The sequence below is a fragment of the Muntiacus reevesi genome, chromosome X (genome assembly GCF_963930625.1).
Source record: "Muntiacus reevesi chromosome X, mMunRee1.1, whole genome shotgun sequence".
Classification (NCBI taxonomy): Eukaryota; Metazoa; Chordata; class Mammalia; order Artiodactyla; family Cervidae; genus Muntiacus; species Muntiacus reevesi.
Window position 1 is genome coordinate 19953529 of NC_089271.1, and position 19477 is coordinate 19973005.

The 19477-nt window shown below is 39.1% G+C and overlaps 1 protein-coding gene across 2 annotated transcripts in view; it reads left to right on the forward strand.

Moving 5' to 3' along the window:
- PHEX (phosphate regulating endopeptidase X-linked) overlaps positions 1-19477 on the forward strand; it is a 196651-nt gene that overhangs the window by 67608 nt on the left and 109566 nt on the right. For both annotated transcript variants that reach the window (XM_065915712.1, XM_065915713.1), the window contains exons 10-11: positions 1150-1243; positions 3399-3527. In XM_065915712.1, the coding sequence (XP_065771784.1) occupies positions 1150-1243; positions 3399-3527 (223 nt within the window). The remainder of the gene's footprint in view (positions 1-1149; positions 1244-3398; positions 3528-19477) is intronic.

Here is a 19477-nt window from a genome sequence, read left to right on the forward strand (position 1 = left end):
ATTTGTTAAAGACATTCCTGATATGTTAGTCCATTAGTATATCTCTATATAAATTAAAATAGCTATACATATGTTGGGTGTATACACTGAAATAGATTTAGTTGCTAAGAGTGAATGTCCACTGAGTTAGGATGCCATGCAAATGAGAGTGTGGGTTATTCTTGATTGGCCAGTTACCATCATCATGTCACATTGCTGTCACATGGCTGGCTGACCCCAAGGGCCATCTCAAGAATGTGTGTTATTAGTCACCATGGTAATGGCACAGCTGGGAAGGGATGGGTCATTAAAAATTCATCATCACTATTGAGTTGGAAATTAACTCAGATCACACATACTTTTGAGGTCAAGGTGCCTTTTGCTTACAGAAAAAGGCAGCAATTAAGGAAATGCAATGGATTTTTTAAAACGTGTATTGTGGATATTATGAGTGTATGGGGTTGTTTATGTGTTTGGAAGTGAACAACAATAAGAAAACCTGAAATTTACTCTGTCAAACATTTTGTTAGTTATTTTAACTTGACAATAACCCTGTAAGGTAGAGGTCATCCTCATTATATGACAAAGAAAGATGAACTTATATTATATTATATGAACATATATATTATATGACAAAGAAAGATGAACTTGACAATAACCCTGTAAGGTAGAGGTCATCCTCATTATATGACAAAGAAAAATGAACTTAAGTGACTTGCCCAAACTCCCACTCTAGTAGGTATCCAACCAGGGTGCATATCTAGATAATTGGCATTAGCCAGTATATTGCATTTTGTTTCCAAAAGGTAAGAATCCATCTGCATTTTGTCAAGTCACCTAATAATTGGAAGGTATTGACAATTTCTAGGCATGAAAGCATGGATAACAGTGGACTCCATATTGTGAGTAGGAAAGCAAAATGTTCATGCTGAGACCTGGGGCGAGAATTTTCATATCATCTGTCTGCGTTAGGTGGTGAAAAGCGAGCTATTTTTGGTTGAGCTTATTGACATTGTATCATCTGATGTCATTTCTCAAGTGAAAGTTCCGCAGTTTTGTATGAGCTAAAGGTCCCTCCATGGAGCTTTGCCAGCAGATTTTCCCAAGGTGTTCTGCAGAGCATCAGATATCAAGCTTAGTACAATAAATGCATTCTCTTTCTGTTAACAGGACCATTGCCAACTATTTGGTGTGGAGGATGGTTTATTCCAGAATTCCAAACTTAAGCAGGCGCTTTCAGTATAGGTGGCTGGAGTTCTCACGGGTAAGTTTTAAGAAGATTGCAGTGTTACATCACTGGATAACTTTACATGCCAGAACAGTCTGTATATTAACTAATCCAATAAAAATCATCTTTAGGGATTGGGCAGAGAGAATTTTACAGCTTAAGTTCTACTTTTTTGGGGCTTTATTTCTTTTTATTGAGGTAAACCTTACATACAGTAAAGTATATTCAAGCTCTTCTTTGATGAAGGTGTGTAAAAATATTTAGGGCAATACTTGAGACCATCACATTTTCACCCTCCCCTTCTTACCAATTTATTCCCTTTTCCCCCAGTGTTTTTAAGTGGGACACTATAATTATAATTTTAGTATTTCTTAGTGATATATTTGTAACTATCTTTCATTTTCAGTATTCTCAGTATTCAAAATATGCATGGTATATGTATTAGATGGTAAAGTTTCATCTTTAATTTAGGGATAGTGTTTTGTCTCTAGTTTGATCTTCAGTCTTTTTTTGCCTTTTATTTCTTTTTCATTAGTGTTAGTCTTCTTAATTCAATCTAATTTATCCTAATTCTACTAGGCCAAAGAGGCCTAAATTTAGTCTCCTCTGAGTTGTGGTTCAACTGCCTAAAACGCTTTTCTTTTCCCCCTCCTCATCCAGCCCTGTGATCTCTGCTCCTCTCCCACACTTGTTCTCTTTAACTTACATAAGTGTCACTCTTAGTTTCAGAGGCTTTTCTGAGTAATTCTCTTACCAATACAGACTTAAGGGTTTTGTGGCTCTTTTTTTTTTTTAACATTTTAGGAATTTTGGGACCTTAACAAATATTTTAACTTAATTTTCTCTTAATTTATAGTTAAGTAATGGAATATTTTGTAAGCTCTAATTTCATTTAATAGGCATTTTAATTATTAGGGAAAAGTGGAGAAGCTCTTGAGTAGTAGCACAATTATTTTGGATACATTTTGGCCCTTGAAGTCACTAGGGTACTGAACCTGATAGAAAATATCATAAAACAACTATATATATTGAGGTCATATCAAAGGGTTAAGCTGTAAAACTAGTAGATTATATATATGTGTGTGTGTATTTTTAACTTCCATGGATCACATAAAAGATGGTCCCCAGCTGCTTTCTACCCCCACTGTGAAGAAAATAAGAGAGAGAGGTGTAAGAAGTAGTGTGTAAAAATTTGAGGTTAGGTATGAAGGGATGTTTCTTAAGCATAAAGTGCTAAATATAATACTGAATTGCCAAAGAAAGTTGTAGGATCTCTTTCTCTAGAAGTTTTAAAAATAGATTCATTCCTTACCTCAGAGAATGGTTATGTTATCAGAAAGTAGAGGAAGAATAGATAAACTTCAGTGTTAATCACATTTGCTCTGTACCTACAACCAGGGTCTAATATCATTCACTGGATGCCTCCAGTCACTGTTCTCAGAGCCTCCCCTTGCTGTCTACCTTTACTTTGCATTTTGAGCACTCCAAACTCCCAACCCACAGGGGCAGCTTAAATGATATTTATTTCTTTGTCTTCAACCCCGAAGAGTAAGCCTTTGAGCCTTCCAAGTCCTGCTTTCGACCTTCCTTACTTGTTTGTAAATGTTTTCTTATAATGGTTTAATTGGGACAGATGAGAAAAACACATCTATTTTTTACTTGGTTACCAGTGTGTTCTGTTACGACACAATGTAAATATGCCTCTTGGGTTGTTCATGGTGGGCATATTTTCCTGGTCTGTCATGTGAGTGTACTTTCCAGAGCAAGGAAGCCTTTGCTGGGAGTGGGGGGACTTTGATCACCCATTGATTTGAAACCTTTCTTGGTAGGACTTTAGTTCTCAGAATGTATTAACTACCATCTGGATACTTGGACAGTATCCTTTCACGTCCCTGCCAACTGCAGAGAAGCTATGCTATTGTCCACATCCTTTGTTCAGTGGAAAAATTGGAAGGAAAGGAGGGATACATTATTATACTCTCTTAAAATATTTTCTCTTAGTTTTATATATAATGAGACAAGCAGAATATTTTTCTTCATTCGATTTTACCTTTGGTTTATTATCTGACACATGTATATGGGTTGCGGCATGTAGTGTTTTGTAGACTGTATCCTTCAGGTTGTTTGACCATTTTTTCAGCCATTGGTTTTATCCAAGTGAAGCTCAATCTGGTTCGATTATCTCCCACAGGTAATCCAGGGAACCACAACTTTGTTGCCTCAGTGGGACAAATGTGTGAACTTTATTGAAAGTACCCTCCCTTATGTTGTTGGAAAAATGTTTGTGGATGTACACTTCCAGGAAGACAAGAAGGAAATGGTAAGTGCTATCCCTCAGCTGATGAAAACAATGGCAATTAACCAGATCTGAGATAGATAATATGGTCAGTAGGCCAATATCAGCCTTCTAGCTCTTAAAGTGATGAATCTAGATAACAGTTTTGCTTCAAAGAGGAATTCTTGCAGTACCATATTAATTCAAAACTCAAATGTAGAATGTTATCATGAAAATTTACAAATGAGAAAACAGCATGAAATCATGCCACATAGAGTCAGAATTTCTCCTGTAGAAATTAAATGTGTTCAGTCAATGCTTAGGAAAAAAGAGGGCCTGGATAATTTTGGGATTAGATATTTGAACCATTGTAATTACAAAAGATAGAGATATTCCATCAGATTTCTTTGTTTTCAAGGTTAGGAAGCTGGAGACCCAGTGATGAAATGATTTGTAATACATTTAACAGCTTTCCTTTTTTGCCAGATATACTTACTTATTTTCTTCAAAATAAACAACTTAAAAAAATTGAAGTATAGTTGATTTACAGTGTTGTGTTACTTTGTGGTATATAGCAAAATGACTTAGTTATGTTTCTAATAGTTGTATATATATTATAATGTAACAATTAGCAATGTCAAGCATCTTTTCATGTGCTTATTGGTCATCTGTGGAGAAATGCATATTTAGGTCTTCTGCCCATTTTTTGATTGGGTTGAAAAGAAACAATTTTTAAAAATCGATTTGTTTTTAATTGAAGGATAATTGCTTTACAGTATTGCATTGGTTTCTACCAAACATCAACATGAATCAGCCATAGGTTTTATCCATGTCCCCTCCCACTTGAACATCCCTCCCCCATCCCTCCCCAACCCACCCCTCTAAACAAACAATTGAAGTAATAGTTGCTTTACAAAGTTGTGTTAGTTTCAGATATACAGCAAAGTGATTGTTATACATACAAATATATCTATTCTTTTTCAGATTCTTTTCCATCACATGTTATTGTAAGATAGTGAGTATAATTCCCTGTGCTATACAGTAAGACCTTGTTGTTTATCTATTTTATATATATAGTAGTATGTGCTTGTTAATCCCAAACTTCTAATTTATCCCTCCCCTCTTCCCCTTTTGGCAAATGTAAGTTTGTTTTCTATGTCTGTGAGTCTATTTCTGTTTTATAAAATAAGTTCATTTGCATCCTTTTTTTTGAGATTCTACGTTTAAGTGATATTGTATGGTATTTGTTTTTCTCTGTCTGACTTACTTCACTTAGTATGATAATCTCTAGGTCCTGTCCATGTTGCTGCAAATGGAATCATTTCACTCATTTTTATGCTTGAGTAATATTCCATTCTGTGTGTCTGTGTGTATGTAATATGTATATATATCACACCTTCTTTATCCATTCATCTGTTGATGGACAGTAAGGTTGCTTCCATGTCTTGGCTATTGTAAATAATGCTGCTGTGAACAATGGGGTGCATGCATGTTTTTGAATTAGAGTTTTTTTTGGATAAATGCCCAGGAGTAGGATTGCTGGATCATATGATAGTTCTATTTTAGTTTTTTAAGAAGCCTCCCTAATGTTTTCCATAGTGGCTGTACTATTTTTTTCCATTCCCACCAACAGTGTAAGAGGGTTCTCTTCTTCACACTCTCTCATGTTTAGCAATTAGTAAGTGGCTTAGAAATAGAAATACAATGCAGGGACTACCCCCCCCACCCCCGCTTTTCCTTTCACTATCATCTAAAAACTAAAGAGATGTGACATTTGTTTCACAGAAAACACTGTCAGGTTTTTTTCATAAGCTTAAAAAGAAATCTTTTTATTTTGTGAATTTCTAAACATATGTGCAAAGAACATTGTAATCAACTTCCACATACCCATGATCTGTGGCTATTTGTTGTAGTGGTGTTAATGACCCATCCAGATGAATCCACTAATAAAGGCTGAGGTTTAATTTCACTCATTTACTGAACAAATATTTGTTGAATATCTGTTATATACCAGGCGTTGTTATAGGCACTTTTTGAGGCAGCAGAGAACAAAGATCCTTGACCTCACTGAGATGACAAAAAAAAAAAAATCAAAACAGTTGTATTCATTATGATAAAGACTCTGGAAAAGAGAAAAATGAGATCTGGGTAAAGACAAATCAGGAGTGCTAGAAGGTGTGAGTGTGTGGGGAGGGTTGTAGGATTAAATGAGATGGTCAAAGAAAGCCTCACTGTGAAGATGACATTTGGTAAAGATTTGAAGGAGGTGAGAGAATCAGATACGGCAGTTATCTGGAGGAAGAGTATTCTAAGCAGATGGAACAACTAGTGCAAAATCCCTTAGGCAGAGATGTGCCTGGAGTGCTCAAGGGAGAGCAGGGAGGTCCCTGTGGCTGGAGCAGGGTGAGTGGGGGTGAGAGAAGCAGATGCTACGGTCAGAGCAATAGCAGGGCTGACGTGGTTTTGGAAGACTTGTAGGACACTGTAAGAGTGTTGGCTTTGATGCTGAGTGGAGTGGGGAGCTATTGCAGGCTTTTTAGCAGAGGCCTGTTGTGACTTGACTTATGTTGAGAGGCTCACCCTGGCGGCTGTGCTGTGAAGAGATTGTAGCAGGTCAAGAATAGAAGCAGGGAGGCCAATTAGGAGACTGTCAGAGGGACCTGGCCAGAGGTGATGGTGGCTTGGACCAGGAGGTAGTCGTGGACATTGTGAGAAGGCATGGTATTCTGAATACATTCTGAAGGGTAGAACCAACACAATTTGCTGATAGATTTATTGAGGGATCTGAGAGCCGGAGCTCTGAGTCTGATTAAGTGGCAATACAGAGTTGCTGTTAACTGAGAAGAGGAGTGCTGGGGGGAAGATCGAGTTTAGAAGGGACGATCAGGGGTTCAGTTTGGGCCCTGTTGAATTTGAGATGTTATCAGACTTCCCGGTAGAGATGTCAGAGGGGCAGTGGAGGAAGTACAATGGAGTTTAGGACAGAGGTTGAGGTGGGAGATTGGAGGAGGGGGAAGGTATGAAATCGTTGTCCAGGGGAGTGGAGCACTGAGTAAACTGAGGAAATGTAGTCCAGGTGCCTGGAGGCTGTAATGGTTTGGGTGAGGTTGGAGGTCATGAATTTTATTTTTATTTTTCGCCATGCCACAAGGCTTGTGGGATCTTTTATCCCTAACCAGGGATCAAACCCAGGTCCTTGGCAGTGAAAATGCAGAGTACTAACAACTGGACCACCAGAGAATTCCCTGGAGGTCATAAATTTTAAAAAGTCTACTCATTTTGGCTGTATGTTTTCCATCGTTTCAACAGCATTGGAGGAGAAGGTCCATTTTGAATTAGAAATGGAAATTTATCTAGTTTTTTTTTTTTTGGTGTGCATTCTCTTTATGAAGAATTATATTTTACAAATGGCATGAAGCAGATTGTCTAGGAATGATTAACTAGGTAGGGGAAGACAAATAACGTTTTCTCTACTCTTCTAGGTTCTTGGCTGAGACTCTCCTGTAATACAAGATTAATAGGAGAAAAACTAACAAGTTTAATAACATGTGTATTTCCTATACTCAGGACAACTGAGTAACTTCCAGAAATGGCTGAAGCTACCACCTTAAATTCCCAGTCGAGCTAAAGATGAAATAAGATGTTGAGCAAAGGGAGAAGCCAATTATAGGTTACCAGACAAAATGCAGTAATTAAGGATGGTTGTTACACAGATTTAAGTCCTTAACTTCTCCATTGGTAAGAGTTTCTAGAGATTTAGTCACCCTCCGTACAGAAACGGAGGCCCCTTTACAATGGTGATTACCCTTATAAAGGTTAACTTCTCTCACAAAAGAGTGACTTCTCTGCTTTCAGGAAAATTCCTGTGTCTGCAGCCTCTCAAAAAATAATCAGCCCCAAATAATCAATATGCCAAAGGGGCATATTTTCTCTCTGTATGCTCAGTCATGTCTGACTCTTTGCAACCCCATGGACTGTAGCCTGCCAAGCTCCTCTGTCCATAGAATTTTCCAGGCAAGAATACTGGAGTGGTTTGCCATTTCCTTTTCCAGGGATCTTCCCGACCCAGGGGTCGAACCCATGTCTTATGCATTAGCAGGCGAATTCTTTACCACTGCGTCACCTGGGAAGCATTTTTGGGATGGTATATTTTGCTCTCCCTCACTAATAACAATTTGTTATGGTCAATCAGATTTGAATATAAGCACCTTGAATGCAAGTGGTCATTAAACACTGGATTTAAAGGCAAAGAAAGTTAAAACTCTTGATAAGTCATGATAATTCAACTAGTTGGTATTACGTGTCGATGTGTATTACAACTCTGTATTATGTGCTGAAGTTTGCTTTGGAATGCCATACATCTAAGTACATTTACTTAGGGTTTTTTTTTTCCTGTCTTTCATACTTGGGAGAATTTAATGCCAAGTTTGAGACTTTATATTTGAACCTGAAAGTACTCTTCTTGCAAATAATTCCACTGAAGAATTAATGTCATTTCAAAATATTCAATATTTCCATTGTGTTTTCTTTCACTCCTTGGTAAGAGTAAATGGATTGAGAATTTATCAGATAATCACAGTGGTAACATTATAAGCCCTGGAAAGGATATAAAAACAATTAAGGGTAGTGGAGGTGTTTTTATATAATAGGATTTTTTTTTTGGCAGTAGAAGAATTTTAAGTAATATGAAAAGTATGTGGATTAATTTGTTTTTCTCAGTTTTGGTGTGAAAGTCCCTTTTCTTGTCAGCATGTGACCTTTTAAAATAAAGTTGATTTTGGCACTCCCCCCGATGTTGTGGTGTACGTGGGATGAGGAGGTAGTGTGATCGTTACACAGATACTCATCTATTTTACATAAAATTATTTGCTGCTCGTAAGCAGAAGCTGTTTGCTTCAGGGAATATTTAAGTTCGGAACTTATAAGAGAAATATCTGGCTCTTTATAGCCATGTTGCAGGGCTCTCATCCAAGAACCACCTGGAACCATTGATTTACTTGAAAAACATTCTTTATTATTAGCTACAGTGCAAAGAGAAAAACAGAAAGATCCCCATTGGGACAAATTCCAGAGACACTAACTCAGAGGGAGGGCTGCCATTGTTTTTTTTTTTTCCCCCAAAAACAATTGTTAAGCAAATGAATGCAGTCAGAAGGGTAAACTTAAGGTGCTTCTCAAACTTTAATGTGTACCAGAATCACTGGAGGATCTTGTGGGTTAAATGCAAAATCTCACTGCATTTTAACTGGGTCTGGGGTAGGATCCAAAAATTTGCATAACCAGCTCCCCAGTGATGTCGATACTGCTGGTCCCGGGGACCACACTTAGAGTAGCAAGGCTTTTGCATTATTTATTTGTTTGCAGACAGCACCAAAAAGCAGCCCTGGTGATTCATGTGAGCAGGGCAGGCATTTGACTCAGGACAGCAGTACATTGGTTACTAAAGCCTGTTACGCTAGCACAAGTAACCACTTTGATTTCAGATCATGGAAAATTTCATTGATTTAAATTGGTTTAAATAGACTGTGCCAAACCCTGTGTGTGGGCCTCCAGGCTGCTTTTTACTTCTGCTTTTGTGGTGGTGGTGGTTGTTTTCCTCTGAGCTGTTTCAGTTTTTATTTGAAAACTGGTACCTGGGTTTCTCTAAGAGACTGTGTGCTTCTCCGCAGTATCTCTGTCTCTACAGCCTCTTAATGGCAGGTTGGCCCAACTGCCATTGGCCCAACTGGTTGGCACACTTTGTTCTAGAGAGGGTGGGAGGAGTAGTTCACTTTGAGGTTTCTTTTGTGGAGGAGAAAGCATCCTTTATCCCTCCCCCAACCCACCTCTCTTCCTTTTAATTGGGGAGAACACACAATTTTATGTTACTGTTTCCTTGTGACTTCCCATATGCATGTACACACAGCCACACACATATAGCGCATATTCATTCACTCACACCTAACTATGGGAGTTTTCAAAATTTAATTAGAAAGGGGAAGGATGGGATGTAGAAAAAGGAGAATCCTTTCACAGAAAGCCTCTTAAAGAGGCCACATGAAACAATCAGATACTATCTGAAAGAGCCTTTCAGATAATGAGACAGGGCCTTAATCCATGTGGGACTGGCTGCAAACGTTACTTAGACCACAGGGACAGGCCAGTGGCGCGAGAGTAGGGAGTTGTGGAACTCTTTGGACAGCGGCTGACTTTGTTACCTAAAGTAGCACTGTCCAATCGAACTTGATATGAGCCACATATGTCATTTTGTATTTTCTACTAGCCTTATTTAAAAAGTAAAAGGAAACAGATGAAATGAATTTTAATAGTATATTTTGTTTAATCAAATATATCCAAAATATTATCATTTCAGCTAGTCATTAATAGAAAATTATTGATAGAGTAGTTTTTATGCTTTATTTTATATTAGGTCTTTGAAACTGCATGCATGCTTCATATTTATAGCACATCTCAATTTGGACTATCCCTGTTTCAAGTGTTCACTTGCTGTATGTGGCTACCACCTTGGACTGTCCTTGTCTGAAGAAATGAAGAGGGATACTTTGAGATCAGCATGGCAGAGCTGAGTCCCTGGGTGAGTGGGTGCTGGTAGCCAGGACTGGGAAGGTAGAGTTGTCAGTGTCTGACCAACTGGGTTTCTCAGAGGGCTCTAATGTTATGAGAGGGGAAGGACTCAAGCAGTCCCCACAAGGGATTCATGGTCTGGGAGTTGAAGTTAGGCTGCTACTTGCTGAGGCTGTTTCAGGTTCTCTGGGATACCAGCAAACAATCAACAAATTCCAAATTCTGCTCTGAAGTAAGCACCTTGGAGGCTTGGTTCTCATTGGCTCAGGGACCAGGTGGTGTCAAGTCTGCAAGTTAAAGGTGTTCAGTGCCCGAAAGTTGTAAAAGACTCAGTCAAGGCAAAAGTCAGGAGTTCCAAGCTCAAATCCCCTCAGAGCCAGTGAGGAACATTAAATAACGTACAGAACTAAAGCTGGCTGAGTGTCAGCAAAGGCTGGCAAGTGCAGTGCGGAGTGGCAATTGCCCCAGGTGAATCTGAGACACAGTACTGACGATCTGCAATGGCTGTGATAGTCAGGATTCACTTCAGGCTCTTTTCATGCAGGATGCCTGCTGAGGGTTGCTCGGCTTCTGGTTTTCTGAGAGAAGTCAGAAATATGGAGTTTTATGTGAAATATCCCACATTTTAAATCTTGGCAATACTTTGGAGGCCAAACTGAATCTGTCCTTGGGATACCATCTTGTGCCTTGTACACTAACAGTTTTTCTCCAGTTTTCAGATCCCAAAGTCATGACCTTGTCTGTCAGAGAACTTCTTTAATTTTTTCATGTTATTTAGAAGAAGATCATGCATAATTTAAAAATACAGCATATTAGCTATACATTTAACAAGTTGCTTTTGTGGAAAGTTATATGCAGAGTATGAAAGTGAAACTCTCTCAGAGAACCCATGATGTATTGTCACTGTCAATAGAGATGATGCTCCTATCTTACCGTGACAAACCCTGATCCGTAGGCTCATGACCTGAGTGACAGGAGAGAAGATTTAGAGGTATGTGTTTTTGTGGGAGGGTGGTCTAAAGTTGTTTGTTGTCTTCCATTTTTTTTTATTATTAATGATAACTTATTTCTATTATGTATGTGTAAATGCCCCAGATAGATATTGAAGCCCATGGCAGGCACACGAAGATCCCAGAGATGGCTATATAATGTTTTAAAAATCTGGTGATGATAAGAAAGTAGCTAACTTTTAACTGAGATGTGGTTGGATATCTAGTATGTGTTCTAAGAGCTTTTGGTGTGTTAACTCATTTAGACCTCACAATAGTCCTATAATTGCTTTTACTGTCCTCATTTTCCAGATTAGGACACCGAAGCTCTGAGTTTAAGTGAATTCCCCAAGGTCATATAGCCTGAAAATGGTTAGGTGGAATTCAAGTTCAAACAATCTAGTTTGAAGTGGGTGTTCTGTTCCCTTGCTTCTCTCTGAAAAACACTTGAATCTTCACCATTTTAATGACTGGAATGAGGAGACCTGTCATAATGAAGAGACTTCTTAGTGGCTTGTCCTATAATTCATTCACTCTTTGTTGTTGTTCAGTTGTTCAGTCGTGTCCGACTCTGTGACCCCATGGACTGCAGCACGCCAGGCTTCCCTGTCCATCACCAACTCCCGGAGCTTGCTCAAAGTCATGTCCATTGAGTCAGTAATGCCATCCAACCATCTCATCCTCTGTCATCCCCTTCTCCTCCTGTCTTCAATCTTTCCCAGCATCAGGGTCTTTTCTAAATGAGTCAACTCTTCGCATCAGGTGGCCAAAGTATTAGAGCTTCAGCTTCAGCATTAGTCCTTCCAATGAATATTCAGGATTGATTTCCTTTAGGACTGACTCTTATCAGGAAATTATTTATTCATATATTAAGATCTTATACAAATAAAAGAGATGTAATTCCTATTTCTTAGCATTTTAGAAGTGGGAATCAGTTGAAGTAAATTTTGCTTCTAGTATTTCAATATTTTAAAGACAAAGAGTGTGAAAGCACTATCAATTCAAATCTAACCAGTTGACATTGCATTTTTTCACATTCATATAATTTTCAGAAGAAAGAGGGACACAGTAAGAAACAAGCTGATTATCAGAGATTTCATCTAAGAGCAACATTTGAGATATCTTTGGCTCAGTGCACATACTGAGCTCAATTTCTGGGATTTTCTACATATATCATTCTGAGGAGTGATCCCTGATGTTTAGAATGATGACCTAAGGCTCTGTAAGATTTCTCATCAAAACAATCTTTAAAGTGTTTACCATTTTTTTTTTGGTTACAAAGGCAGAAATGTAAATATATACCTCAAAGAACAATTTTCTATCATGTTGCTGCAAAGGGAAAAAATAGATCTTTCTACTTTGTGCTTTAAATTATAGTTTCTAAAGAATTCAAGGAAATTGGAGTTTTCATTTGAACATTTTGGCTGAACTAAGTTATTAAACTACCTAATTTTATTTCATTATAGACACTGTGTCCTCAAATTACTTTATTCATGTAACTCAGCTCTGCCAATAGGCATTTTATTGCTGTTCTCTCAAATTTTCTGTTTTTTGTTATAAGGTAAACCCCATTAAAGAAAATTATTCTGATACTTGTTAAAATTTTATAGAGGATTTTATTCAGGACTGTTGCAAAGGGTGTCAAGATTTTCAAAGTAAGAGAGAGAAAGATCAGGCTCAACTCTGAATATAGCTGAGACAGCTGAGAATTTATGGCCAAAGAGTAGGTTGAGGAGTCAGTGAATGGAAAATTACTAAGAGGAAACATTCAAAGGTCAAGGGACATTTTTTCTTCTTCTGTTTTTCGGTTGTGCCATGTATCATGTGGGATCTTCGTTCCTCAACCAGGGATTGAACCCATGTTCCCTGCAGTGGAAGTGTGGTGTTCTAACCATTGTACTGCCAAGGAAGTCCTGGTCAGGGGACTTTTGCTGAAGGCAGGCTAGGTGCTCAGATAGCAAGAGTGGAGGGGATTCTCTCTCAACTGGCTCATCAGGATTCTTGGTAAAACTGGGCTGTGCAGGCCAGGCAAGGACAGGATGGAACCATCATTGAGACCTAGTCAAGAAGAGGGTGTAGAGGAGCCTGGCTAAAATTTGATCAAGGAGAGAGACTTTGTCAACAGTGAAATAAAAGATAAAGTAACTGGTCTCTTCTTGTATATTGACAGTCTGTATACAGAAGGCTAATTTAGTTGAAGAAGAACACATCTTTTATTATACTTTCGATTGAGACTTTATTAGATGCATAATTAAAACTTTACTTACTGTGTCAAACAATTCACTGATTCCTCCTGTATTCCTCCTGTAGCTTATTCCTTTTTCTCTTTAAGGTAAGGACATCATTCATGTCCCCAAGTAATGCCATAGATGACCTACAGTATCTTCCAATTTTCTGAGTGCTCTGCATGAGCAATTCTGGTAGTAATTCTTCTCCCAAGAACAGGTTTCCCCTCCCTCCCCATACTGCTGCAGCTGGTCCTGAAGACTTAAGTACCCACATGGGTCCAATCGCAGTGGTGGAGTTTGAACTTGCAACCTCCATATACTAGGAATTCACCTCATTAGTTAGCCAATAAAATTGAATTGATGAACTGCCATTAATATTCAAGTTCTCTAATTCCCCTGCTCACTGTTTTTCTCAGTGGTTGAGTAAATGAGATGTAACTCTAACGTTAGTGGCAGAAGTCACATGAAAGTCAATGTCATGCACTATAGCAATGCCCTTATATCGAGGGATTCTTCATTCCTTACAGGTGCTACTCCTCAAAAGAGTTGATCTCAGTATAGCCACTGTACTGATAGAGATCAAGCTGCCTTCAACACAGCTCATGCAAAGAAAGGATATTCTATCTGGCTATCAAGTGTCCCTGTTTCTTTTTGCCTAGTCAATGGTATCAGCTATAATATCAGCCAGTCTCTCTGGGTCTTTGCAGAATTAAGTTTTGCAGTTTCTCTGGGTCTGTCTGAATTAAGGCACACCAAAGTGATTTGAGTTTTAAAGGACTTCTAAATATAGTTACAAAACATTGACCTTATAAAGAAGTTACATCTGGTTTTCTGAAAACTGGCATATATATAAATCTCATAGCCCAGTTCTACTCTTATCATTTTGGGCAAATTAACCTCTTCATTTCTCTGTTTTCCTGTTTATGAATGGTACCCAAGTTTTGCTGCTATAGCAATGCTCTGTAACACTCAACTGCCAAACGTCAGTGGCCTAATGTTGATGCATCTGGAGTTAGCTGGTGATCCCCCAGGCAGCTCTGCTTATTTTGGCTTGGTTTGTCAAATGTCTGGGGGCCAGCTGGTCGAGGCTGGCTTCGGCAGAGGTGATCAGGATGACTTGGTTCTACTCCAAGTATTTTCCTTCTGTCACCCAGCCAGCCTGGGCATGCTGTCCTAGTGATGGCAGAGGTGCAAGTGAGAAAGCAGAGACCATGAGGCTTCCTGAGGCCCAGGCTCAGGACTGGCATAATGTCCTGTCTGCATTCTGTTCACCTAAGCCAGCAACGAGGCCAGTCCAGTTTGGCAGAATGGGGCAATGGAATGCATTTTTCATGAAAGGTCCCATAGCAAAAGGCATGGATAGAAGTCTGGAGGTATAGAGTTAAAAGCCATCGTTGCAGTGAATCAGACATAGGGATACAAACAGTACCTACCTCGCTGGTTTGTGATGAGGACTGTGAGATAATCCACATAGAAGGCTTAGCATGATGCCTAGTGCATAGCGAGTGCCCTTGAATGTCAGTTACTGTTATTACTGTGTGTCATGCCTGAGGGTAATCATGAAGAGCAAATGCATGCCATCAAAGAACGATGGCAACCCTCCTGCACTGACAGCTCTTCTTCCTAATTTCTCTTCAACAGAGTGAGTGTGAGTGAGGTACCTGGGCTTTTGCTCTACCTAGTTCTCCATACGTGCCCGGCGTAGTAGCTTTCAGTTGGGTTAAAGATCCTTTTAAGGCCTGTGCCCTGGCCACCTTCCAGAGCCTGCCCTACCGTTTAATGCTAACTCTGGCTCCTAGGAGAGTCTCATGCAACTACTCAAGGAGCCAAATGTAATTTCTATAGCAGATCCAGGTTTCACAACTCTCTGCGGGCTAAATCTTATTACAACAAATGTCATCAGACCCCAATCATGACAACTCTTTTTAAGCAAGCTTGGTAAAATGACATCCAGCAAAACAAGTAATTTAGAAAGCTCATTGGGAATTCTTTGGAAATAAGTGTGGACACTGCTCTTGCCCTCTTGTCCTCGAGTGTGCTGCCACGGTAATGACACATTTGGCCCACCTTGCTTGTTTGTTGATTCTGTCTCTGGATAACATTGGACACTATTGTCTTTGCCACTTATGATTGGCCACAGTCTCATCAAGCAGATCTGATCAGACCTGTGGGCTGCAAAGATCCTGTACTAGAAATTCATTCACTCAAAGAAAGCATTAGGCCCTCCAACAGAGCTGGGTTTTGGAAGTGACCTGGCAGAATTCCTTGCTGGAGGAAGTTTACCCACAGCCAAAGGCTAGACCGTTGTGAGACTGGTGACTTCTAAATATTATTCTGGTTTCTGATCTGTTCTCTCAAAGAGTAGTAAAGTGGAAAACAGGAAAAGATGAGTTAGAAAATTAGAACACAAGTCTATTTATAGTCAGTAAATATGATCCTAGCCTTATGCTTTTTGATGAGAACATGCTGAACTGTTGCACCACCAGACTAACATGCTTTATAGTATATCTGGGACCTAAATAACTTGGTATTTTTTTCTTTCACTACCATTTTGAATAGCTCTACCAAGTTTGTTAATCCTGACAAACTGATATGATTTGTTTTATTAGCTTGCTTGGCTGCCAGAAACAGCGTCTTCTAACTATCTAGCCTTAGTTTTTTTTGCTTTGCTGCTTCTCGCTTAATATAGGTCTCTTCTTTACTTCTTATTTCAATGCCATTATTGTACTTCTATCAGGAGCCAATTCAAAATTGTTTTCATAAATATAGTATAAATAATGAGTCAGTGGATAGTTAACATTTATTAGTGCATTGATTTATTTAATGTCTGTGTTTCTTTCTAGTGAAGTGACGGTTGTCAGAAAGAAACGTTTCAGGAACTTCCCTTACATTACAGCCTATTTTTTCTGTGTTAACTACATGAATTATTGACAATAATTTTTGTTCTTCGCATTCACTAGTCAAGTGGCTACAACTTAAGGAACCATGTCCTGCTCTAGATCAATGGGGAAACTGGAGACTTTTTGATCTTATGTTTTATTAATATATTACTTATAATTTCTGAATATATGAAAAATGAAAATCTCAACATTATGCTTTTGTTTTAAGAACTGCATTATTTTAGGATTAATGAATATAGTCAACCTTGAAGATTCTTTTCTTTAAGAACTCTATCAGCCTATAGCTGTTTGTATCAGATATATAATATATATGTATGTAAACATATATATATATATATATATATATATATAACCATTCTTAGCCATCTGTTCTATACCCCATTGGCATCATCAGCCTCAGAATGGACTGGACTAACTGAGTCATTTGAGTCCTACTAAAGTTTATATTTCAAATAACAGCTGGAATAACTATTACACATTAGCATGTATAAAAGATATTTGATTAAATTTCACTTCTTTGCTAGATACCCACTGGAGTTTAAAAACGTAAATCAACTTCTATTTATTGAACATCTGCTTTATGTATCTAATGAGATGTGAAATTATATCGTGAGAAATCATATCATGTAAGATATGAAATCATAAAACTAAGAAGTTTAAATTTGCAGAACACTGTAGGGGAAGAAAAGAATTTTTTCCCTTTATCCCCCTAGGTTCTTGGCCAAGACCCCTCTGTAATAAAAAGACAGATTAACAAGAGAAAAACAGAAGTTTAACAACATGTGTCCCTTCTGTTTGGAGCTTCCCTGGTAGCTCAGCAGTAAAGGATCCACCTGTAATGCAGGAGATGCAGGTTCAACCCCTGGGTTGGGAAAATACCCTGGAGGAGGGCATGGTAACCCACTCTAGTATTCTTGTCTGGGAGCTCCCATGGACAGAGGAGCCTGGTGGGCTACAGTCCATGGGGTCGCAGAGAGTCACACACGACTTAGTGGCAGACTTGAGACCTTTTAGACTTGGATGCCTCCCGTATGTATGAGCAAGACGCGCGAAAACCGAGTAGCTCCCTGTGCTGTATGCTCAGTTGCTTCATTCGTGTCCAGCTCTGTGCGGCCTTATGGACTGTAGCCCGCCGGGCTCTTCTGTCCGTGGGATTCTCCAGGCAAGAATATTTGAGGGGGTTGCCATGCCCTGCCCGGGGGGGTCTTCCCCAGACAGGAATTGAACCCACGTCTCCTGCACCTCCTGCCTACAGTGGCCCAGTTCATCACCTTAAATACCATTTCCAGTTAAGTCAAAAGATGTTTTGTAAGGGAGGGAAGCCAGTTACGGGAGATTACCAGGCAGAGCACGGTAAAAAAGGGTAAGGTTGTTATATAGGTTTTTGCTTCTCCATTGGTAAGACTTTCTAGAGATTTCAACATGACATCTTCTTGGTACAGAGAGAGAAACACCCTTTCAAATGCAGATTTCTCTTATAAATGTAAATATCCCTTACAAAAGGGTAACTTCTCTGTTTTTTCTCATCTGCTATTTCTTAAAAATAATTAGGCTAAAATGTAAAATAATCCTCATGCCAAAGAGGTAAGTTTTGGGGTGGGAAATTCTGCTCCTCTTCCACACTTTTTCGTTGGCTTACACATCCATGGTCTCAATTGATCTAAATCATGATTCTTGTTTTCAAAGCTTATGGATTTGTTGAGGAAATCAAATAAATATAGGCTGTTAAACCCACAACTACATTGTTCTGATTATAAACCTAATAGGAACTCAGAGAAGGATCTGAAAGTGTGGGTTTAAATGTTTGGGATTCATTGGTATGAGGTGGGATCTGTGTTGGCCGTGTAGGATGTCTTTGTCACCAGAGACAAAGTCTTGAAGGAAACTACAACTGACAGTGGGCTGACTGACCTCTTCTGTTACTGAGCTGAACTCAATGTGCAATCAAGTCAATCTCCAGACACTGAGTTGTGGCGAAGGGAAGTATAGCATTATTTGCAAAGCCAAGCAAGGGGAATGGGCAGCTAATAGTCAGAAGACCTGAACTCCTTGATGGCTTTTGGGCAAGGGTTTTTAAATGCAACATTAGGGGTGAGGATTGCAAGGCGCAAGGTCAGCTTGCAGACATTCTTCTGATTGGTTGTTGGTGAGGTGGCAAGGTGATGTTTTGAGAGTCTTAAGCATCAGTCTTCTGGTTCCTGCCAGTCTGGGGGTTACATGCTTGTGTTTGGCACTTGCCATCTGGTGGGTCCTGTTTCTGTAAACCAGCTCAAAGATATGCACCAGATTGTTATCTATATCCCTTGAGGAGAAACTAGGAGTCTGATTCGGTTTTATGGCTAAACTGTTGTATAAGTGATTATTACTTTTTGCTTGATTGCTTTGCCTTTGTTTCTGCATTCTCTCACTTCTCTTACTATTTAACTGATCAAATCTGCTACTCAGGAAAGGCTGGCAAGACTGAAGTTTTTTTTCCAAATAAGAAGTAGGGGACACAGAGGGATCTGTCACCAGGAAGGCCCTGCAGGGTCTTGCTTGATTTCACCTCTTCTCAAAGCAGTGCTAGCATATAGTTGCAGCATGTGGGGTCTTTTGTTGTGGTCAGTGGACTCTCTCCTTGTGGCTCAGTAGTTGTGGCACATGGGCTCCAGATCACAGGAACTCAGTAGTTGTAGCGTGTGAGCTTAGTTGCTCTGTGGCATGTGGGATCTTAGTTCCCATGTGGGATCTTAGTTCCCTACCCAGAGATTGAACCCATGTCCTCTGCATTACAAGGCAGATTCTCAGCCACTGGACCACCAGGGAAGTCCCTGAGACAATTTTAATGCACTAAGATAGGAGAATCTCATTTTCAAAAACCTTTGCTGGCAGGGTAACAGGTGTATATATATGCATATGGGACGCCCCAGTGTCTGGTGTCTGACGTAAAACACTATGGGAAAAATCTTGGAGTGTACAGAATGAAAAGGGGATCCCACTTTTAAATAACATTGTTTGAGGGAAGGAACTAAAAACTGCTTGGTATACTGACCAAGTAAACTGTATTTTCTCAGTGTGAGTCCATAAAATCTGAAATAAGCAGATGCTTAACAAAATGCTGCTTTCCCGGGAGGGCTCTTATGCTGAATGTAGCCAATTTTAACATGGTAACATTTAATTTTTATATGTTATATTTTGATTTTTAACTCTAATATTTTCTATGGATAAGTTCACCTTATGACTTCTACTTTAAGTGATTACTATTAATGTTATATGCTGGCTGGTTGGGGCATTAGGTCAAGGTTTGGTGAAGAAATACTATTCCTGTCTTTTTT